The 22,149-nt window shown below is 41.2% G+C and overlaps 1 protein-coding gene across 2 annotated transcripts in view; it reads left to right on the forward strand.

Annotated features, from left to right (window-relative positions):
• The window catches only part of USP7 (ubiquitin specific peptidase 7), a 396,159-nt gene that overhangs the window by 206,850 nt on the left and 167,160 nt on the right, over window positions 1–22,149 (forward strand). For both annotated transcript variants that reach the window (XM_033962812.1, XM_033962811.1), the window contains exon 14: window positions 16,422–16,566. In XM_033962812.1, coding sequence (XP_033818703.1) covers window positions 16,422–16,566 — 145 coding nt within the window. The remainder of the gene's footprint in view (window positions 1–16,421; window positions 16,567–22,149) is intronic.

The following is a 22,149-nucleotide window of genomic DNA, read 5'->3' on the forward strand; positions in this document are numbered from 1 at the left end:
ATCCTGCCACTGCCATGTGATGACTGTCCACCCCCCTCCCCTTTCCCGGTTGCTACCTAAGAGATTTTTTTTGGGTGTTTTTCAAGTTTCCTGTATTTATTGGTTTTGTTGTGGCTCCTGTATGCCTTGAGCACCCAATTGGGTGCTTTTATAATCATTGGGTCATTTGATTTCTCTATGGCTATTTTTCTGGACAAGTCCCAGAAAAAAGCATGCCCAGTAGGGAAGGACCATATCATAATAGATACCTATTCCTGGTGTCTGTAGTATCTGGGACCCAATCATGATTCCTCTCTTTGTATTGTCTGTTCACAGATGTCAAAGATATTCGTGGTTGAGAGAAACAATGCAAATGAATTTTTGATGCCAGCCCATTGACTTTGGTATTGAAAGCATCTGTCACCATGGCTCTCAGAGCCGCATCAAATAATGGGGACTTTTTGACATTGTATTTATCACCTTTGACTGAGAGTCTCTCGGTCATCCTCAACTTTGAGTATCAGTAGAGGCTATCAGAATCACTCATTATCTGATTACCATCCAAGGGAAAGGAAAATGGCCTCTAAAGTCCATCCCCACCACACAAGAGGTATAAATCTCCACACAGAGAAGCACTCATTCTCTAAGTTTTATTAAAGAGGTGGCTAAGCTAGTTCCATTTTTTTTTTTTAGAGACTGAGGAGGAGCCTAGGGTAGAAAAGTATATCATCCATTTCATTTAACACTCCCCTTTCATTGAAAATGTGATGCATACATATAGGTTTGAAGACAATGCCCCTTCACAGAATCCTGAAGGATGTACAGATGGCACCCCCCTCTTTTTAGAACCTCTTGTTAACACTATACAGAGTCCAGAAAGCTCAAGGATTTGAGAAGTTGTTTTAATTTCCTCCCCTGTGGTTGAATTTACTCTCAAAATTGCAAAAAGTTTGAAGACCCTCCATGATCTCTAATTGCCTCTTACTGGCCGAGACCAAGATATTTCCCACTTTGGAGACTGGAATGTTTTCCAAATTGATTACTCTGAATGGGTCCCCTGTTCCTAACATTCAGTTCCTAGCCTGCACAACTTAGATGTTAAGAGGGTAACTGGATTCTCTGAACTTCCAAACAGCGTGTCTCAGGTTCTGTTGACTTCCAGAAGAGTTTCCATTAGCTGTATGCTGCAGGAATACTGTTACTATCAATGAATGATTGTTCTGTTCAATGCAGAATCTTGGTATGTCACATCATTCTGTAATAGATTGGCATTTGTATGTCTTTATAAATCCAGCTGAAACGTTTCCAGAGAATGATTTATTTTCCAATTTATGCTTTTATTATCAGCTTTTCAATCGTGAAGGATTTTACATTTTAGACTCCTGATGCAGGCCAATAAGCTGAAACACGATCATGCTGGATCCTGTTTTCATGTTTATATTAGACTTAAAGCACTACAAGATCATAAGAACATAAGAAGTTGCCTCCGCTGGGTCAGACCAGAGGTCCATCGTGCCCAGAAGTCCGCTCCTGCGGCGGCCCATCAGGTCCATGACCTGTAAGTTGATCCTTGTCTAAAACCCTTTATTCCCCTTTATGCTTCTATCTATCCTTTCATAATCCTATCTCTACCTCTATCTGTATCCCTCAATCCCCATATCCTTCAGGAATTTATCCAATCCTTCTTTAAAACCCCGTAGTGTACTCTGTCCTATCACAACCTCCGGAAGCGCATTCCAGGTGCCCACCACCCTCTGAGTGAAAAAGAACTTCCTATCATTGGTTCTAAACCTGTCCCCTTTCAATTTCTCCAAGTGCCCCCCTTGTTTTTGTGGTTCCCAATAGTCTGAAGAATCTATCCTCTCCACTTTGTTTGGTGTTTAAATGGTTTGCCATCTAGTGTGAAGGCAAGATCTTAAGAACATAAGAATTTGCCTCCGCTGGGTCAGACCAGAGGTCCATCGCGCCCAGCAGTCTGCACCTGCGGCGGCCCATCAGGTCCATGACCTGTCATGTTTACTTGATTTAGCCCTATAGCCCCCCTTGTTTTTATCTTTACTCTTTCCATACTCTTATCTACCCTTATCTGTATCCCTCAATCCCTCTATCCTTCAGGAATCCATCCAATCCCTCTTTGAATCCCCGTAGTGTACTCTGCCCGACCACTTCCTCCGGGAGCACGTTCCATGTGTCCCACAACCCTCTGTGTGAAGAAGAACCTCCTGGCATTGGTTCTAAACTTGTCCCCTTCCAGTTTCTCCGAGTGCCCTCTTGTGCCTGTGGTTCCCCGTAGTTTGATGAATCTATCCTTGTCTACCTTCTCCATGCCCCTCATGATCTTGAAAGTTTCTATCATGTCTCCCCTAAGCCTCCTCTTTTCCAGGGAGAAGAGTCCCAACTTGTCCAGCCTGTCAGCGTATGAACAGTCCTCCATGCCATTTATCTTAATCTCTTTCTTTTCTTTCTTTTTTTGTCCCACACAAAAACTGCATTGTGGATATCCTGAAAACGCGACTGGCCAGGATTCCCCCAGGACAGGTTTGGGAATCACCACCCTAATATGCGATTCACCTTTATGCAAAGTTTTTCACCAGCAGAGGTCTTTTGCGCACATATAACTTCCTTTCTAAGGCAGAATTGGAGTTCCATCCTAACTAGTCAATTGTTCTACCAAAATGTTTCTCCCCAAAATGAATGCCCACAAAGGTGATGTGCACTGCATTCATGAACTGCAAGAGAGCCTTGGCCTTCCTTTCTGGCTTTTTGTTTTGTTTCACCCGTTTAGGATGGAGGTTGCCTTTGGCAAGCACATGCTTTCACACTGGCTAGCAGATTGCATTCCTTTCACTATTGCTTAAACAAGCCTTGCCCTTGAGGGTCATAACTACAGCTCATAACAGACCTATGGGTACATTAGTATTCCACTTGTGATCAACCTCCATAGAGGTAATTTATAGAACTGTGAATTTGTTGTCGATGTACACGTTCACATTATATTGCTTGGAACACGACTCTGTCTTGCCAGTAGATTTGGCCATTCACAATTTTTTGGAATCCAGCCGTACTCTCCTAGGCCAAATTATTTTTTCTGTTCCATACTGCCTTGTGGAAAAAAAAAGAACTTGTATTTTTCAGATTTTTTATTCAGACTTTTAACCACATGTTACAAAACACAATAATGCAAAATAGAAGAAAAAATACAATTTGGTCATGTCCACTTCGAGGAAAGACTTCTAAAAGCAATAAGATAACAACATAAAATTCTAATATCAAATACGGCTTCCATATAAGTACCATTATCCTACAGGAACCCAATAAACATTCCTTCTCTCTTATCCTTAACCTATTTAACATCAAAATTCTGAGCAACAAATTTATCAGAACAAATATTCTCTGAATGTAAGAGCCAAAAATTATGTGAGAATTGTTTTCCCATAATTTAAGGTGAAAAGATGTACACACCATTTAGATATAAAAATAGATAAACACAAGACACACACAATACCCCAACCACAAAAAGGCAAATAGAAAAATATGTTGTTAAAACGGACATCTTTTCTGTTTCTCAGACTGAAAAGTAAATAGCAGGGTTGCTCTTTTAGTAGTAAATTGAGAAGATTCAGAAAAAGTTTGAAACATTCAGACTATCTGGGATATTAATTGAATCCAGTGCTGCTATTGATTCACTAGCCTTGAACCTCCAGGCAAATAATTATTATCTATAATCAATATGTCTGGAGAAAGCTGAAATGTATCTTTTAAATGCACACGTAATAGGGAAATTTAATCTTAATAATCATAAATTTCTTGCTTGTGGTTACATTTTTCCTAACATCCTACTTCAGATGTAAAACAAACTAACCTTAGTAGTAGATGTAATTGACTGCAAAGTAGTAACCCGGATTTTCATCTTATTTGTGCATTGTTCACCTTATAAAAGAATAGCCATACTGGGACAAAATATAGTCCATTTATTCCAGTATCATGCTTCCAATAGTGGGTAATCCTAGTTTTAAGAACCTGGCTGAATCTGATAGCAGCAAGATTCTATGCTACCAATCCCAGGATCAGCATTGGCTTTCATCATTTGTATCTCAATAGTAGACTATGGACCTTTCCTTCACAAACTTGTCCAAACCTTTTTTTTAAAACACAGATAATGCTAACAATTGTTACTACATCCTTTGGTAATGTGTTCCAGAGCTTTGCTATTCATTGAGTGAAAATATATTTCCTTTTATTCACCGAGTGTCCTCTACTTTTTCAAAGAACAATCAATTCACATTGACCCACTCTACACCACTTATGATTTTATAGATTTCTATCTTATCTCTCCTCAGCTGTCTTACTCTTACTCTTCCAAGCTAGCGTTCTAACATCTTAAGCCTTTTCTCATATTAGAGGTGTTCCATCTCCTTAATCGTTTTGGTCACTCTTTTTTTTAACCTTTTTTATTTCTGCTATATCTTTTTTGAGATTCAGGGACCAGAATTTTACAGCACAATATACTTAATAGAATAAAGACAAAACTTATTTTCTCCCACTCATTTTCAATTTACAAACATCTCATAAAATACTTGTATTCAACCCTTCTGTATTTCTTAACAAATGCCAAAACATATCCCCTTCCCCAAATTATACAAATCAATCAATCATATTGTTTTATACCCCACAAATTTCAACAAGGAATCATTGCAGTTTACAATAAGATTTGGAAGTCGGTCATTACAATTGCAATATCTTGTGAACTACAAGGAAAAGTGATGTCTTTAACATTTTCATGAAATTGTAGCTAGAGCGGAGCTAATGTAAACATAAGGGTAGACTGTTCCAGACTCGAATAGTGTTTTCTATAAAACTTGTTGAGGAGATGGGAAGGGCAGTTTAAGGCGTTGTCATATTCTAAAGTTATTGAAGGAGCAAGGAGCCTTAATGTCTGGTATTAGGCCTTTAGAATTTCTCCATATATTGCTTTATAAACCATACAAGCTATCTTGAAATAAACTTTCTCTTTCATTAGTAGCCAGTGTAAATTTCCCAGTTGCGGAATAGCGTTCTCTAATTTGCCTATTCTAAAATTTAACCTGGCCACAGTATTCTGGAGTAATTGCAGTCTCTTATAGTCTTTCTTAGTGATACCATAGTATATAACGAGTTACACTATTCATTTCCCAATAGTTCCTAATATCTTTGCGCTTTTGGATGACACTGCACACTGGACAGAAGATTCATCATGTTTTACATGATGATGCCTAGATCTTTTTCTTGGGTGCTGACTCCTAAGGTGGAACCTAACATCAGGTAGCTATGATTTTGGGTTGATTTTCCCAATTTGCATTTGTCCATATTAAATTTCATCTGCCATTTGGATGCTTAGCCTTTCAAGTTTCTAAGCTTTTTCTGGAATTTTCAGTCTGCATCCTTTTTAACAACTTTGAATTGTTTTGTGTCATCTGCATATTTACTTACCTCACTTGTTGCTCCCATTTTTAGATAATTTATAAATATGTTGAATAGCACCTTCCTCCTCTGAGAAGAATGACAATTTAATCCTACCCTCTTTTTTTCTATCCATTAACCAGTTGCTAGTGCAAAATAGAACTTTGCTTCCTATCCCATGACGCTTTAATTTCCTTAGGAGTCTTTGTCAAAAATTTTCTGAAAATCTAAATACATTTCATCAACTGGCTCATCTTTATTCATGTATTTATGCATACCTTCAAAGAAATGAAGCAAATTGGTTAGGCATGACTTCCCTTCACTGAATCCTTGCTGTCTTTGTCCCATTACGAGTTAAACCAATGTTTGTTTATATGTTTGGTAATTTTATTCTTTTTAATAGTTTCCATTATTTTGCTTAGCACTCATGTCAGGTTTACTGGTCTGTAATTTCCCAAATCATGTCTGGAACACTTTTTAAAAATCAGTGTTTGGCCACCCTCCAGTTTTTAGGTAGTACGGACGATTTTAATGACAGATTACAAATCACTAGCAGTAGATCAGCGCTTTCATGTTTTGAGTTATTTCAGTACTGTGTGGTGTATACCATCCGGTCCAGGTGTTTTACTACTTTTCATTTGTCAGTTTGGCTCAGTACATCTTTCAGACTCAGAGACTTTTCAGTTCCTCTGCATCATCACCCTTGAAAAACATTTCTGGTACAGGTAGACAATATGCAAAGAAAATAAGGCAAATCGCTGCATGATGCAGAACCATTTCAATATTAAAATGTTTTTATTAAAAGAAATCTGTATCCATATACAAAGAGCACACTCATCAATAAAAGTTCATGGCACAGAAATGAATTTAGTAGACTCGACACAGCTATGTTTTGGTAACAGTCACAACATGCTACAAATATGAAAAAATTTATGTAATAATCATAAAAAAATACATAGACTAAAGCATAATATGACTACATATTACAAAACTCACTTTGCAAGGGAACTTTAATAATAAAAGGTGATGTACAATATCTCAACTTTCATTGATCACCTACACTGCCGTGATATATAAGCACATACTAAATTGTGAAGTTATTATTTATATATCATGGCAGTGTAGGTGATCAATGAAAGTTAAGTTTACATATTACAAAAGCCACAAAGGTGTTACCATAGTGGTCATAAATGAATGTACCAGTAATCATAAAAACCAAACATCGTAAAATATATGAATCTATATAAGAGGATCATACAAACTTGGACACTCACATTTCTATCTATACAAATAAATTGTACAAATAAATACATTGTTCACTTAGACAAGTTTTTTTTTTATTAATAAAGATAAAAAGTTCTGATTTTAAATGAACTAAAACTAATAAATGAGTTATGAATGATGATAAAAGCATCACTTCTATTAATAAAGGCTCTCTTTTACTAAGTCACGATAGAGGTTTCTATCGCGGTCTGAAACTCTAAATGATCCGACGCTGCTCTGATGCTCTTAGGAATTCTATGAGCATTAGAGCATTTAGTGCTCTGGGCCATGGTAGAAACTTGTAGTTCAGCTTATTAAAAGGAGAGGGAAATTAATTAAGATTCTGATGAAAATGCAAGCAAACAGATATGTTGAAGGAATAAGAGATGTAAAGTTAAACAAGAGCACATACCTAAATGCTGTCACTGCTGGAATGTGATGAGCTATTGAGGTATTAATACCAAAGTGCTCTATGTTTAGTTTGATTTTTGTCTTTGTTTTTTATCATAAGACAAAAGACACGGGTGTGAAAACCTTTTTGTAAAACATAGAGCTAATGAACTGTCATTGTGCAGTAGAATTATGTGCAAAAGATGAGGAAAGTATAAACAGTGGACTCTAACAACATGATGGTCTGGTAATATGAATTGTTTATCCTATGCTGTATCATACCAACATGAAGCTGCTAGTGATATAATAGAAACAAAATCATCTTAATTTTAGATGAGCTGACATAAATTGACCTTAAAGTTTAAAACCAGTGTTCCCTAGACTGAAAGTAGAATGATATTATACATCAATTGATATCTGCATATATATATTATCCTTTCAAAAGTAATATTATTCGAAGACCAAGCTCCTTTAGCTTTAAATAGGCTAATAGGCAATTGCCAGTGATAATTTAGAGTGCTGTAATCTTAACATTCTGTTTAAATACATCTCTCCCTCCAGATTCGCTGTTTCCCTACTCGCGAATTCGATTATTCACAATTTTTTTTCTTCTTCTTTTTACAGGCTGCCCAAACCTCCCTGGACCTTACCTGACGGTCTAGTGGCAACGCGGGGCAGAATTGATTATCCTATGCTCCTGCCCCGTGCTGATCTGTCATCAAAATGGCTGCCGTGATGACGGCTTTGCATGGGGCAGGAGCGTAGGAAGATCGCTTCTGCCCTATGTCGCCGCTAGACCACCAGGTAAGGTCTGGTGAGACGGGGTGGGTCAGAGCTGGCCAAAAAAATTATTTGCGCCTAACCCCAGCGAATGCAGAAGGAGAGCTGTAAAGCCATGATTTGCTAACTAGAAGAAATGCTATTTTTGAATGTTGTACATAGTATAGGGTCCTATTACTAAGGCACGCTAGCCAATTTAGCGCACATGCTAAATGCTAACGCACTCAGAATATAATGCACGCGTTAACACTTAGCACACGCTAAAATGGCTAGCGCGCCTTAGTAAAAGGACCCCTATATAAATAGTTAACTGTACAAAGGAGCAAAAATGTGTAGATAAAACAAAAAATAAAATAGTACTTAGTAATCTCGAAGAAAGAAACTGTGATCGCTGCATTAGCATAACGATCTCATTCTTAGTAAGCAGACACCTTCTCTTTTATTAAGCTTGATAGTGTGGGCTGACACATTAAATGCTCTGATGCCTATGGTGATTGAATGGGTATCAGAGCATTTGCTGCATGGATGTCGCTCTCGCGGCTTGGTTAAAAGAGGGCCTAAGTGAGCTGATTGATATTGGTTGAGAATACTGTCAATCACTGACTCTATATTTTATATAGTAGGATAATGAGCGCTACAAAATGCCAGATTAGGAAAAGTATGCTCAGTAACTTACCAGTTAAAAAAGTCAATGTAATGATATTGACCTGCCAAATTAAAAAAAAACAACCCTTCAATGAAACTGCTCAACAAAAAAAGTTCAATTGAAACTAACTTGTAGCATCAAAAAAGAAATCTAAGAAATTTTAAGGAATACTATCTTAAGCATAATGAGGAGGAAAAGGAGTGGGGTGCAACTTAAGATAAGAGAAGAAATAATGAGAAGAAAAGAACCCATATCAAAATATGTAATATCAAAACCTTAGGAAATTGGAAGACTGGGCTTTCAAATGGCAGATTAAATTTAATGTGGACAAATGCAAAGAATAACTTGAATCACAGTTACTGATGCTAGGGTCCACCTTGGGGATTAGCACCCAAGAAAAGGATCTGGGTATCATAATAGACAATACGATGAAACCTTCCGTCCAATGTGTGGTGGCGGTCAAAAAAGCAAACAGGATGCTGGGAATTATTAAAAAAGGGATGGTTAACAAGACTAAGAATGTTGTTATGCCCCTGTATCGTTCCATGGTGCGATCTTATCTGGAGTTTTGTATTCAGTTCTGGTCTACTTATCTCAAGAAAGATATAGTGGTGCTAGAAAAGGTTCAAAGAAGAGCAACCAAGATGGTAAAGGGGATGGAACTCCTTTCGTATGAGGAAAGGCTAAAATGGTTAGGGCTCTTCAGCTTGGAAAAGAGAAGGCTGAGGGGAGATATGATTGAGGTCTACAAAATCCTGAGTGGAGTAGAACGAGTACAAGTGTATCGATTTTTCACTCCTTCAAAAATTAAAAAGACTAGGGGACACTCGATGAAGTTACAGGGAAATACTTTTAAAACCAATAGGAGGACACTTTTTTTTTCACCCAGAGAATAGTTAAGCTCTGGAACGCATTGCCAGAGGATGTGGTAAGAGCGGATAGCGTAGCTGGATTTAAGAAAAGTTTGGACAAGTTCCTGGAGGAAAAGTCCATAGTCTGTTTTTGAGAAAGACACAGGGGAAGCCACTGCTTGCCCTATATCGGTAGCTTGGAATATTACTACTCCTTGGGTTTTGACCAGGTACTAGGGACCTGGATTGTCCACCCTGAGAACAAGCTACTGGGCTTGATGAACCATTGGTCTGACCCAGTAAGATTATTCTTATGACTACAGCACCAGATATAGCCAATCTTCTCTCCAAATTATATTCCAGGGGTTCCAAACACGTCATTCGCAATCTACCAGTCAATCGCAAAGGCAACACAAGTCTATTGCGGAGCACTGCATACCATTTTCTCTGAAAATAAGACCTAGCATGATTTTTGGGGTAGGTCTTTATAAGCCCTTCCCCAAAAGTAAGCCCTAGTCCCTGGATTCGCCGGCAGCAGCACTTCCCCCTTCTTCCCCCCCCCCCCGCCTCTGCTATGCAGCCGAACCTCCGCTGACCCTCCCATCTTTCCATCTCTCCCTTCCATCCGAACCCTGCCTACCCTCCGACACAAGACCTACAAGGAGCAGTGTCGGCAGCACTCTAAATAGGTTGCTTCACGGCATTCTCCTGCCAGGGCATTCCCTCTGCCACATCACTGAGGGTGTCATCAGTAACATGGCGCATGGAAAGTCTCATCAGGAGAAGGCCGCAAAGCAGCCTATTTAGAGTGCTGCCGATGCTGCTCTTTGGAGGGAGGTATGTAGGTCTTGGGGTCGGTGGGGTTCGGATGGGAGAGAGAGATGGAAGGATGGGAGGGACATTAGGGGTTCGGCTGTGCAGCGGGGGTGGGGGGATACTCAAGGGTTCTTTTGCACAGAAGGGAGGGATAGAAGCTGTGCAAGGGTTCTGCACATGGAATGGGAAGGAGGGATAGAAAGATGCTGTACAGAAGGGAGGGATAGAAGCTGTACAAGGGTTCTGCTGTACAGGGGGATGGGTGGGAGGGATAGAAAGATGCTTCAGAGGGAAGGTGCAAGGGGATGGGTGAGAGGGGAGGAAAGAAACTACACATGTGGGGGAGAGAAAGGAAAGAGGAAGAATAGGGATAAAGGAGAGGAAGAGAGAGATGATCATGTACATGAAAAAAAATAAGCTCTAGTGCATTTTTTGGGCCCAAAATTAATATAAGACACTGTCTTATTTTCAGGGAAAGACGGTATATAAATAAATATGTTTAGCATTTTTATTGTTGGTAGGTCATTTTGGCTTGGTCATTTTAAAAGTAGCAATCATACAGGCTAGAAAATTAAATAAATCTATATCTAATGTAATCCTTAGACATGGCCAGGCTCTTCTAAATTGTAAATCGCATTGAACTCCTGGGGCATATTGGGACAAAAGAAGGGATGGGCATGAGTAGGTGGTAGGAAAAGGTGAAAAACTTTGGAAAAGAGGTGAGAAAAGGAAGAAATAGAAAAGATAAAAAAGACAGCAAAGAGAGAAACAAAGGTAGGGTAAAAAGTAGAGAATGACACGGGGAAAAATTCTGTCCTCATCACTTCTCCGTCCCACCGTCCCCTTCACCGTCACTGCTATCCCATTCACCGCCCCGTCACCGTCACCGTAGCATCCATATAAGCCTTAGTACTGCAATATTTTGTTTATTCCTTCCTTATAAATCAAAGTTCTGGCTGCTGAACTAGATAAAGAGATGTTCAGCTGGCAGGGCTTTGTTTATAAATTTTTATCAACACAACTAATATACTACTTTATCCTAAAGCAAAAGAAAATAAATATAATTTTTATTCTACCTTTGTTGTTTGGTTTCTGCTTTCCTCATCTTCTCATTCAATTCCTTTCATCCACTGTGTGTCTTCTCTCTGCGTCTTCCATTTGCTCTGTTACTGTGCCTCTCCCTTCACCCCCCCCCCCCACCAATTGGTCTGGCACCCATCTTCTTCCCTCCGTTTGAAGTTTGTGTGTGTATATAAGTACATCTTTCACATTTTCAATAAAAACAGAAGCAAAGATTTCATTGAGTTTCTCTGCTGTGGCCTTGTCCTATGAGTGCCCCTTTTACGCTTTGATGGTCTAATGGTCCCACATATTCCCTCCACAGCCTTTCTGCTTCAGATAGTTATTACATTGAGTTTCTCTTTTGTAGAAAGTTTCTTTTCATTGTCTCTTTAAGCCTTCTTTATCAGTGTTTTGCAACTCACTTGCCAGTGTTCTCATTTATTCAGTAAAACATCTAGTCACAAAATCAGCCATTATAATTTTGGTCTACTGTCTGATAATTTCTTACATAGATTACCATAATAACTTTTTACAAGGCGTTAAATCCTCTGAATTAAATTGGTTACAATTAATTCAGAATTCTGCAATTTAGAGTACTTATCAGTTCAAAAAATTGATTATGTTGATTATTTAATAATAATAATAATAACAGCTTATATACCGCAATACCGTGAAGTTCTATTCATGAAGAACATTGCTCCCAATCACTTATTGTATTACCTTTGATTATAACTTATTTTACATAAAGTACATATTTCAAGCCATCCTCCATATTGATATTGTTTATTAATTCCTTATTCACCAACAAGAAATAACATAAGAACATAAGAATTGCCATACTGGGACAGACTGAAGGCCCGTCAAGCCCCAGTATCCTATTTACAACAGTGGCCAACTCAGGTCCCAAGTACATAGCTAGATCCCAAGTAGTAAAACAAGTAGTAAAACAAATTTTATGTTGTTTATCCCAAGTCATCAGTGCTCCCTCTAAGCGGGCGGGTGGTGTGAGCAAAATTTTTTCCCCGGGCGCTAAAAATATCGGGCGCCAGCGCCAACTCGCCCGATTCTCCTCTCGCCGCGGCCTGCCATCTCCGTGCGCTGTGACGTGACATTGTGCGCTGCGAGGCAATATTTTGTGCGCCAGTGCACGCCAGCGCAGCTTAGAGGGAACACTGCAAGTCATCTCAATAATAATGGCCTATGGACTTCTCTTTTAGGAAATTTTATGCTGTTTATTCCAAGTCATCTCAATAATAATGGCCTATGGACTTCTCTTTTAGGAAATTATCCAAACCCTTTTTAAAACATGCTAAGCTAACTGATTTCACCATATTCTCTGGCAACGAATTCCATAGTTTAATTACACAATGTGTGAAGAAATATTTTCTCAGGTCTGTTTTAAATCTACTACTTTTTGCTTATAACAATTAAATACTTTGGTGGTTCTTTCTTTCTGCCACATTTGCTATGTCTTCATTAGAACTAGAATTTTAAGTGTAATCGGTCCTACTTTATGGCATACTCTCACTGCTACATCTTCACGTAAAACAATCTCATATAAAGTTTAAATCTGGATTAAAGACATTATTCAAAGATGTTTTTTTCTTTCTTGATCACAAGCTGGTGGAAGCTCTTTGGATGTACAGGTCTTCTTTTATACTATTTCTTCTTTGACCTATCTTTCCATCAATAATTATAGTTCCATTTATATGTCTTATTTTTCTCAAGTTTTTATTATGTAATGTAACTCACTCAAAAGTATCTCTATTGAGCGATATATTAAATGTTAATAAACTTGAAACTTGCTTCTTGTGTTCATTTGGTCCTTTTTCCATTTTTTGATGGATACTGTTTTGGCTTTAATAGCCTCTTTTACGTTTCCCTTTAACCATGCTGACTATCCTTTGCTTTTCTTTCTACCTTTATTAATATGTGGAATCTTATCTGGTCTAGATTTCCAAGATGGTACTTTTAAACTGCATCCTTGCCTGATTTGAAGTCCTAACCTTAGCAGCTGATCATTCTAGCCTTCTTAACCATTTTCTTCATTTTATTATAGATGCTATTTCAAAAATTAAATGCTGTTATAATAGATTTCTTTAGTGATTTTACTCTTTCAAATCTGATAGAAACATGATGGCAGATAAAGGCCAAATGGCCCATCCGCAGTAACCATTATCTCTTTCTCTTGAGAGATTCCACGTGACTATCCCAAGCTCTCTTGAATTCAGACACAGTCTCCGTCTCCACCACCTCTTCCGGGAGACTGTTCCACACATCTACCACCCTTTCTGTAAAAAAGTATTTTTTTAGATTACTCCGGAGCCTATCACCTCTTAACTTAACTATGCCCTCTCATTGCAGTTTCTTTTCAAATGAAAGACTCGACTTATGCGCATTTACATTATGTAGGTATTTAAACGTCTCCCGCCTTTCCTCCAAAGTATACAGATTGAGTCTGTCCCCCATACGCCTTAAGATGAAGACCACGCACCATTTTAGTAGCCTTTCTCTGGACCGACTCCATCCTTTTTATATCTTTTTGAATGTGCGGCCTTCAGAATTGTACACAATATTCTAAATGAGGTCTCAACAGAGTCTTATACAGGGGCATCAAAACCTCCTTTTTCCTACTGGTCATACCTCTCCATATGCAACCTAACTCCTTCTAGCTTTCGCCATCACCTTTTCAACCTGTTTGGCCACCTTAAGATCATCATATACAGTCACACCCAAGTCCCTGTTGCCCAGCAAACCTAACACTGTTACTTCTCATACTAAGTCCTACATTCCACTGAGGACTGGATCTAAAATAGATCTAATGTTGGCAGGCATATCTTCAGTAAATTTACTCAATTGCAGCAAATTTCCCTTGTATTTCTTCCATCCTCAAGACAACAGGCCAAACATCTTTCAAAGAAATCTCTTCAGTAGGGGGCACAGAAACACCACCAATTCAGAAACAGCAGATGCCACCTTGCTTGGGACCTGCAGTGGCATTTGGCATACATTAAAGTCCAAAGATGAGGAAAATAAACCTCTAGAAGGTCCTGTTTCAGTGAGGGTTAAAGTAGCTTTCTTTAACCAAGGAACCCACATGTTCTGATCCATTGGACCTGTCATCAAAATTGTTTTCTTAGCACCAGATCTTCCTCCTTTACATTTTCATTGAAACAGGTAGTGTGTCCACTCCTCAGGGGCTCCAAAGGAGCAGGACCTGCCTCTTTGCGTATGCTCTTTCAGGCATGTGGCCACATTCTGCAGGAGAGCAGGTAAATTATAGATGAGTAGAAGGCTTCAAAGTAATGCCAGCAGTATAACAACCACTTCCAAAGGAGCCTGCATTTCTGTACCAATTCTCAGCCCTTTGACTTTCATTTTAAGTTAGAAACATAGAAAAAGACGGCAGATAAGGGCCGCGGCCCATCTAGTCTGCCCACCCTAATGACCCTCCCCTATTTAACTCTGTGCAGAGATCCCACGTGACGATCCCATTTCTTCTTAAAATCAGGCACGCTGCTTGCCTCGATCACCTGAAGTGGAAGTCTATTCCAGCGATCAACCACTCTTTCGGTGAAAAAGTATTTCCTGGTGTCGCCGTGTAACTTCCCCCCCCCCCCCTGATTTTCCATGGATGTCCTCTTGTCGCCGTCGGACCTTTGAAAAAAAAGAAATCCTCTTCTACCTCGATACGGCCCGTGAGGTACTTGAACGTCTCGATCATATCTCCCCTCTCTCTGCGTTCCTCGAGTGAGTATAGCCGCAATTTATCCAGCCGTTCCTCGTACAGGAGATCCTTGAGTCCCGAGACCATCCGGGTGGCCATTCGCTGGACTGACTCAAGCCTCAGTACATCCTTGCGGTAATGAGGCCTCCAGAATTGCACGCAATATTCCAGATGGGGCCTCACCATGGATCTATACAACGGCATAATGACTTCAGGCTTGCGGCTGACGAAACTCCTACGTATACATCCTATGATCTGCCTAGCCTTAGATGAAGCCCGCTCCACTTGATTGGCAGTCTTCATGTCTTCACTGATGATCACCCCTAAGTCCCGTTCTGCAACAGTCCTTGCTAGGATCTCGCCATTTAGGGTGTAAGTCTCGCATGGATTTTGACTGCTGAGGTGCATGACTTTGCATTTCTTGGCATTGAAACTCAGTTGCCAAGTCCTTGACCATTGCTCCAATAGGAATAGGTCGTGTTTCATATTGTTCGTTGTGCTCTTGCTTGTTATATTACATAGTTTGGCGTCATCGGCGAATAACGTTATTTTACCGCGAAGCCCCTCAGCCAAGTCCCTTATAAAGATAATGAAAAGGATCGGGCCCAAGACCGAGCCCTGTGGCACTCCGCTGATCACTGCCGTCGTTACGGAGGGGGTGCCGTTCACCACCACCCTCTGAAGCCTACCACTAAGCCAGTCCCCAACCCATTTTGTCAAAGTGTCACCTAATCCTATAGAACTCATTTTGCACAACAACCTGCGGTGTGGGACACTATCAAATGCTTTGCTGAAGTCCAAGTATACAATGTCCAAGGACTCTCCAACATCGAGCTTCCCCGTCACCCAGTCATAGAAGCTGATCAAGTTGTTATGCCTTGCCTGTTGTTGAAGGCAGTTGTAGTTAGGAAGTCTAATGAGGATATCCCTATCATGCTTGCTCTTGGAGAAAACAAATTTAATTACCTGTAGCAGGTATTCTTCAAGGACAGCAGGATATATATCCTCGCATACCTTCTCTCCTCCTTTTAGAGTTGAATTCTGTTAGTTAGAAATTCGGTTGACAAGGTCCTGCATTATAGTGGCAGGTGGGAAGATGTACACATGCCCAATTCAAAGCTTTCAAAAGTTTGAATAAAGCTGAAGAGCTGTTTCCATGCAGGGCTGCACACATGAGTATCTGTACTCTGCTGTCTTTGGAGAACCCATAGCTACAGGTAAGTAACTTAGTTTTACCTCTGCCTCGTAGCAGGTGCTTTGTTTTATCACTGCTGCCACTGAAGAATAACAGCAGCTCACCTGATAAATTCAGATATTGTCATTTTTAGGTTATATGTAGTTTTATGAAGATCTGCTTGTAACATCCCAAAATAGGTTTAATTAAAATGGGTTATTAGTTTTAAATGGAAGTATAAGAAATAAAATACAATATACATCAGCTGCTTGTTCTCAAATTTTTCCCTTCCAGTGGTGTAAATTTGATGATGATGTTGTGTCAAGATGTACAAAAGAAGAAGCAATCGAACATAATTATGGAGGTCATGATGATGACTTATCAGTTCGGCATTGTACAAATGCTTATATGTTGGTTTACATCAGGGAATCTAAACTGAGTGAGTATGTTGTTTCTTCATTGGCCATATCAGGTGTTATGGTGTTTGTAAGCTCCTAATTAAGGAAAGATTTAGTTGATTTGTGAACTATCAAGACTGCTATCTTGTAGATTATTTTTTATTATAAACAAAAGTAACTGTGATTTGAAGGCAGTCCTGTTGTCTGGCCTCTGGCTTCCAAACCAAATGTGTTAAAATTGCCACCACATCTCTACGGATGCTTTTGTTACTTCCACAGCTAATGATCACCTCTTCCTGCCAATGGATAGTGTAATTTTCATCAGGACCAATATTATTTATTTATTTGGCTTTATTAACTGCTTTTTCATGAAGAGATTCATCTAATGTGGTTTACAATACATTGAATAATAATCAGGTACTCTTAAGTATTTTCCCTATCTGTCCCAGCAGGCTTCTCAACACTGTTACTTGTACTAAGTCCTACATTCCTCTGAGGACTAGATCTAAAATAGGTCTAATGTTGCAGGCACATCTTCAGTAAATTTGCTCAACTGCAGCAAATTTCCCTTGTATTTCTTCAATCCTCAAGACTGCAGACTAAACATCTTTCAAAGAAATCTCTTCAGTAGGGGGCAGAGAAACAACACTAATTCAGAAACAGCACATAAAGTTCAAGAAATGGCGATTTCAGTAGTTCATCTACGTTCCACTCCCATTGAGAACATCTGTAAAGCAGCTACCTGGTCCTCAATTCATACCTTCACATCCCACTATTAACTGGATATTCATTCCAGAAGGGATAGTCAGTTAGGCCATACAGTTTTCCAAAATTTATTACCCACTTAAAAACCAAATTCCCTCCAACCCTGTTATTTTTGCCAGGCTCATGATAATTATTAATAACCCTCTTTGCAGAATAATGAGCCTGACAGCTTGGGAGTCCCACGTGAGAAATACGCTGCTGGGGAGACAATCAAAGATGGCGTTGGAAGCGGACGCCTGAGAGGTGGCTCTGCTATTGAGCTGTGACAACCCTGCTGAGCAGTCTTCCCCCTACCTGAGGATATGGGGAAGAGAAAGGGAGCAACCCGCATTGTCCCTCCGGCAGTGCCGGCAACCCAGCAGCGGATGGTGCAGGCTATGATAACGGAGCCATTCTCCCGCTCGGGCGAGTCTGCACTCCCTACTTCCCTGTTCTTTTGGGTAACCCCGTGCAGGCAGAGAGGGCATCACTGAGCCCTGAGCAGCAGATGATACCGCTCCAATCCGGAAGTACACCGGTGGAGGGAGAGCTGGAAGCGTCGTTCCTTAGACTGAAATCTTCATTGCCCAGCTTTGGAGGGAGCCCAGCTTGAGCCCTGTCGGAAGAGGGAGAGCTGGAAGAGGATCAACAGCCCCACACCGGGTCTGAGGTGAGAGCTGCTTCGGGAGGGACTAACATACATTTTGAAGTGTTGGAGAAACCCGCAAAAATTGATATGGAGGAACTATGGCAAGATATATCGATTATGGATGCTAATCTCAAACTATCTTTTTCCACTTTATCTACTAACTATGGAACTGTCTTCTCCAAAGTTGAACAACAGGGGGTAAATATTGCTCTAATGAAAGAAAATCTTGGGAAACAGGAGACAAAGCTCTCTGAAATTAAACAAGTAGAGTTTGGACTGTTAAAAGAAAGAACTTACATGGCTAGAAAAATGGAGAGCTTTGAAAATCAGCTGCGGAAGAACAATTTGAGATTTTTGAATTTTCCTAAATCTCCGGTGATCTCTCCTATTGAGATGGCTAGGAAATACCTTAAGGAAATCTTATGTGTCCCACCTGATAATTTACCTCATATAGTTGGAGTTAATTATTTACAGTTAAAAATCTCTGGGGAGGCTTCTACTCCTAATGAGGTCTTAGGAGATAAAGGGGGGGGGGGGGGGGATCTGGATTTGACAACCTTCTTGAGAGAGTTCACTTGAGGTGGTAACTGAAAGAACCCTATTAGTTACATTAGCTTTCGAAAGTGACCGTGAATATATTCTGCGTTTGTATTTTCGTCATTTAAATGACCAGTTCTTTGGGGCCAAAATTCATATATTTCCTGATATGGCTCAAAAGTCCCAGAAGTGGAAAAAGGAGTTCTTGCCATTAAGGCCAAGAATCCTTGCTTTGGGTGGAACTTTTCTGTTAAAATTTCCTGTAAAATGTTTTATTACCTATCAAACTAAGAATTTCCTACTTTTTTGAGCCCAAACAGCTGTTAGAATTTATTGAATTAAGAGAAGGGCAAGCATCTGTAGCCAATAATATATAACTTGCTATACCGGCTGTAGGTAATTCAGAATAATACCGCTTTCTTGTTCTGTTGTGACATTTCATTCGATTTTATTTCATGTTGATCTTCTCAAAATATTGTGGACAGATATAAATGTCGGCTTTTCCTTATTATGACCGGGATAGCCATGCAAATGGTTATTCACAATTGGGAGAACTGGGATCGCCTTAGCTTTACTTTTTGGTGGGCAAACTTATGCTTGAGTTATAGGTATGAGAAGATGCGGATTTGCTGGGGCATACTAAGAGATTCAAGTTAATTTGGGGCCCGTTGACGTCTTTTGTGGATTCATTATAGTTGTCTTTTTCTTTATTTCTGTTGGTATAATACACCCACACCCAGTGGGGTGGGAGGGGGTATTTCTTTTGTATGGTTCTATTCCCTTATGTTGGTTGGGTGGTGGTGGGGGGTTTACTGTTGTATGGATAATGATTGATTATAAGTGTATATATGATTACTGTTATTTGTATAGATACTGTATTGCATTTTTGTTAGCTTTCAAAACTTATTTTTTCCATTTTGTAATTCTTTATTCATTTTTAAAACGTACATCAAGTGTACAATTAATAAAACATTTAAAAGTCAATAAAGATTTATAAAAAAAAATATTGTGGACTAAATATCTAAACAATTGTTTTTCTTAATTTCAGATGTTTCTTTTGTTTCATTGATCTATTCAAGTTGTAATTATTCTGCTTGATTGTAATAAAGTTGTTATAAGTAAAAAAGAAAAAAAAATATGGTGCTTGCTTGTCCTCAGATATGTACCTGTAGCAGGTGTTATCCAAGGACAGGTGTTATCCAAGGACAGGTGTTATCCAAGGACAACCTGCTCACCTCTTCTGTTTGACTTCTTAGCTTTGTAACTGAACTGATGGTCCTATGAGCCAGCAGTGAACAGGAAAGCACTCGCGCATGTGCCATATGGACAGTTAGAGATTTTTTTCATTTTAAAAGTGGCAGTGCTGTCCATACCTGGCTCCATGGATGCCATTACCCACATTTGAGAATATCTGCCTGCTGTTCTTGGATAACACCTGCTAAAGGTAAATAACTTCTCTCCAGACCAGTACAGTTCACTGATAGTTACCGTATTTTCACATAGATAACGCGCACCCGTGTAAAACGCGCGCACGGGTATAGCACGCGAAAAACACAAATTTATGTACAGAAATTTTTATATACCACGCACACCCGTATACCGCGCATGCTGCCCAACTTTCCTTTCGTCCGCCCCGACTCTCCTCTGGCCACCCCGACTCTCCTTTCGCCCGCCCCGACTCTCCTCTCCCCCCTTGAAGTCCTGTCCCCACCCTGAAAGCCTGATGCCTCCCCGACGTCCGATTCACACCCCCCCCCCCCCGCAGGACCGCTCGCACCCCCACCCCGAAGGACCGCTCGCACGCACTCCCACCCCCACCCTAAAGGACCGCTCGCACCCCCACAGCCTCCCGACTCCCCATCATGTAGAAGCTCCTACCGGTGTCCTGCTGCTTCCTCTTGGCGGTCCCGACTCCCCGACACGATCGGGGCAAGAGGGAGCTCAAGTCCTCTTGCCCCAGCCAACCGCGGCACCCCCGACACGATCGGAGCAAGAGGGACATGGGTTGGGCCCATGTGCCTAAGGCCCCGCCCCCAGGAGGGACCTAAGGCTCCTGGTCCTATTCTGATTGGCCCAGGCGCCTTAGGCCCCACCAGTAGGCGGAGCTTTGGGACGGATGAGCCAATCCGGCCTCATTCCATCGTTGGCTGCCTGCCGGACAGGCGAGTTTGGCTTCCGTCTGTCCGGCCAACTACACTAAGGTACGGGGGTGGGGGTGTCGTGGGGGTCGGCCAGGGGGGTCGAGGGTCAGCTGGGGGGGCGGTCGGAGGTTCTTGGGGGGGCGGTCGTTGGGGGGAGGGGGGTTTGCGTCGAGGGCAGGAGGGCCTGGGATCCCTCCTGCCCATAATGCAGTGCGGGATGGGGGTAGGGGGTCGCCGTGGCCAGGAGGGTTTGGGCTCCCTCCTGGCCCGAACAACTAGCGGGGGGGGGGGGTCGCCAGGGCCAGGAGGACTTGGGCTCCCTCCTGGCCCGATATTGTCGGGGAGTTGGGGAGTCGGCGGGGCAAGAGGGCTTGGGCTTCCTTTTGCCCCGATCATGTCGGTGAGTCGGGGGGGCAAGAGGGCTTGAGCTCCCTCTTGCCCCGATCGTGTCGGGGGTGCCGCGGTTGGCTGGGGCAAGAGGGCTTGAGCTCCCTCTTGCCCCAATCGTGTCGGGTGTCGGGACCGCCAAGAGGAAGCAGCAGGACACCGGTAGGAGCTTCTACATGATGGGGGGGGGGGTCATGAGGCTGTGGGGGTGCGAGCGGTCCTTCGGGGTGGGGGTGCGAGCGGTCCTGCGGGGGGGGGGGTGAACTATGTAAAAAAAATTTGTACAACGCGCTCACGCGTAAAACGTGCAAGGGTATGCGCTGTACGTAAAAACCACGTATAACGTGCGCGTTATATGCGAGAAAATACGGTAATAGCTCACCATGAACAGCAGGTGGAGACTGAGACAAAACATTTCCCCTATATGAGAAGCCTTAGCCCCACTAAATCCTACTGCCACCCCTCAGTTTATAGTTCAGACTTGGGGGGGGTAAATTGTGATCTCATTCAACTGTTTGAACAGATACCAAGAAAAGGCACAAACATAGCGTAGATAATCCAAATCCAGTACATCGAGGGGAATCTAGAGTCCCGCAGATACCATTCATGAGCTTTTAGGGAGATGGGATTCCTGCAGGAAGCATACCTCCGCTTGGTGTTATATTCTTACATACCTGCCCACCTCCCCTGTTTGGCTTCATAGCTTGCTTACAGAACTGAGGTACCGTGAGCCAACATCAGGCAGGAAGGCACTCGCACATGCACGATGCGAACAATTGCGAAGCTTCTTGAGTCGGGAGTGGTTCTGGAGGACTGGAGAAGGGCAGATATGGTCCCTCTCCACAAAAGTGGAAGTAAGGAAGAAGTAGGGAATTATAGGCTGGTAAGTCTGACTTCTGTGGTAAGCAAATTAATGGAAACACTTTTAAAACAGACAATGGTCAAGTTTCTGGAATCCTGTGGATTACAGGATTGGAGGCAACATGGATTCACAAGAGGTAGGTTTTGTCAGACAAATCTGATCAATTTCTTTGACTGGGTGACCTGAGAATTGGATAGAGGATGTGCGCTAGATATGGTGTATTTAGATTTTATCAAAGCCTTTGACAGTGTTCCACACAGATGTCTAATAAATAAACTGAGTGCCTTTGGGGATGGGTCAGGAA

This window comes from Geotrypetes seraphini, chromosome 11, assembly GCF_902459505.1.
Source record: "Geotrypetes seraphini chromosome 11, aGeoSer1.1, whole genome shotgun sequence".
In the NCBI taxonomy this organism is placed as follows: Eukaryota; Metazoa; Chordata; class Amphibia; order Gymnophiona; family Dermophiidae; genus Geotrypetes; species Geotrypetes seraphini.